This window comes from Penaeus monodon, chromosome 19 (assembly GCF_015228065.2).
Source record: "Penaeus monodon isolate SGIC_2016 chromosome 19, NSTDA_Pmon_1, whole genome shotgun sequence".
NCBI lineage: Eukaryota > Metazoa > Arthropoda > Malacostraca > Decapoda > Penaeidae > Penaeus > Penaeus monodon.
In genome coordinates, this window is record NC_051404.1 from 16,774,502 (window position 1) to 16,776,364 (window position 1,863).

Below are 1,863 nucleotides of genomic sequence, written 5' to 3' on the forward strand. Positions count from 1 at the left end.
GATAAGGTACAGTCAGCATAGATTCCTGAATCATGTTCTGAATGAAAAAATGCTTCCTGTACCAAGGCATTTTGAGGCTTTATATGCTGACTGTATGTATGTTGATGGTGAATTGAGAACCATTAGAAAAACATGTTAAAATGGGGAAAAAAATGATTTGAAAAAATATTAAAACCACAAGTAATTACTTGTTAAGCTGTTAGAAAGCATATGTAAGAATGTACCACAACAGCAAAGAAATAAATTAAAAAAAGAAACAAGATAAAATGATAATAATTAAAAGAAGAAACCAAAAACAGAAAAGTTTAAATCTTCGTTAATCTGACCAATTAATTCTTACACTAACAAGCAATGATACATTCTATAGAAATCGTCAACAACACTGACCATAATTTTGTTGTTGCAACTTGTTCCTCCACCTTAAAAATAAAGAAAATGTAACAATTACTATACCTGATGCTCACTGAGCCATCAGTATGAAAATAAAATTCTATATCATTATTTGGTAGTTCATAAAGACTACAGCTACTGTGCATGTAAGTACCAATATGCTTTTCTATATAACAGCTAACTAACATTAACACAGATAAGCTATATAAGTTGCCATATCTGAGGAATATATGACAATAATTACGATTAAGGTGGTTCATTTACTTAAGAGAATAAATAATGTCTATTTATGTTACAACATTAAGGATGAAAACAAAAATGCTATATTTACGGTCAACCTACAAACTGTTAAAAAATACATAACACATTTCTTTTCAAGACTAGCTCACTCACCATGTAACTCACCATGTAGCACAAACATTGGAAAAATATACAATTCTAGTACTTATACATCCAAGATTTATGTTAAATCAAGTTACGGAAGTGTTACACACAGTAGTGACAATGAACACAGTACAGTGCAGACAAACTTTGCTGTCTGCACATGCCATAGGTGGAGATGGACTGCCAGATGTTAAGCACTTAACTTTCTAAGAGTCAGATATAATTGCTTACATCATTCAATTTGCTTTTATTTACATCTTCAGCATAGGAAAGACTAGAATAAAAATAATTCCATGCCCAACTCACTACCTCAAACTTAATATAGAAGTTTGTAAGTCAATGCATAATTGGCTTTCGAAACAGAACTTTCTTTCCTTGCAATCACGTGGTAATGTTCTTCTATTGTTCTATCCACATTCACTTGGAACCTCCTGTAATCTGTGATGTATGGCCTACACTCTGGAGTCCAGCTCAAAACTGGTGCAGTATTGAGCAATTACTGAGGCCTCTTTTGAGGTCTGACTCCTCCACCATATATATTCTAGCAAGATAGAACTTGGACTGCTTACTTAGTTGATGAAAACTGCCATGAAAGCATGACTGTTATACATGAAAACAGAAATCAAAATGTTGTAGTGTTAACCCTGCTCCCTGAAAAACAACAGACAATATTCTATAATTTACTAACACTGATACCCTAGCTATATATTCAATTCTCTAATCATAAATCCTTAATAAGTCATTTCATTTTTGATGAGTTACAAGGCTATATCATCACTATATAATAACTTGATCAAGTAGTAAGTCAACCTAGGTATACGAAAGTCATGGCAAAGGAAATTACATACTTCAATGGAAAACTTTCCCTTACAAGACATCTATTACCAAGAAAAATCAGAAGGATTTCTTCTACAAATGAGATTACTATTCCATTTGATACAAACTTCAATTTATCTCTTCATATGTTGTTACCTCACACAAAAAATGACAATCTACCAACTCCCTTTTCCAACAGACAGTTTGTAAACAAAGTCCGCTTTCCTAAAAGTGCCGATACTGCTCGGTGCCGGCCGAGAATACTTTGGTAAT

At 32.9% G+C, this 1,863-nt stretch overlaps 1 protein-coding gene across 3 annotated transcripts in view; it reads right to left on the minus strand.

Moving 5' to 3' along the window:
* LOC119585106 (integrator complex subunit 8-like) overlaps nucleotides 1-1,850 on the minus strand; it is a 14,908-nt gene extending 13,058 nt beyond the window's left edge. Inside the window, exons 1-2 of one of the 3 annotated variants that reach the window (XM_037933733.1) lie at nucleotides 1,747-1,825; nucleotides 388-419 (exon numbers count right to left, since the gene is read on the minus strand). In XM_037933733.1, coding sequence (XP_037789661.1) covers nucleotides 388-390 — 3 coding nt within the window. In that variant the 5' untranslated portion in view covers nucleotides 391-419; nucleotides 1,747-1,825. Of the gene's footprint in view, nucleotides 1-387; nucleotides 420-783; nucleotides 814-1,746 lie in introns of those variants that run through there. The other 2 variants (XM_037933734.1, XM_037933732.1) reach the window with 2 other exon arrangements.
* Between the last annotated feature and the right edge of the window lie 13 nt (nucleotides 1,851-1,863).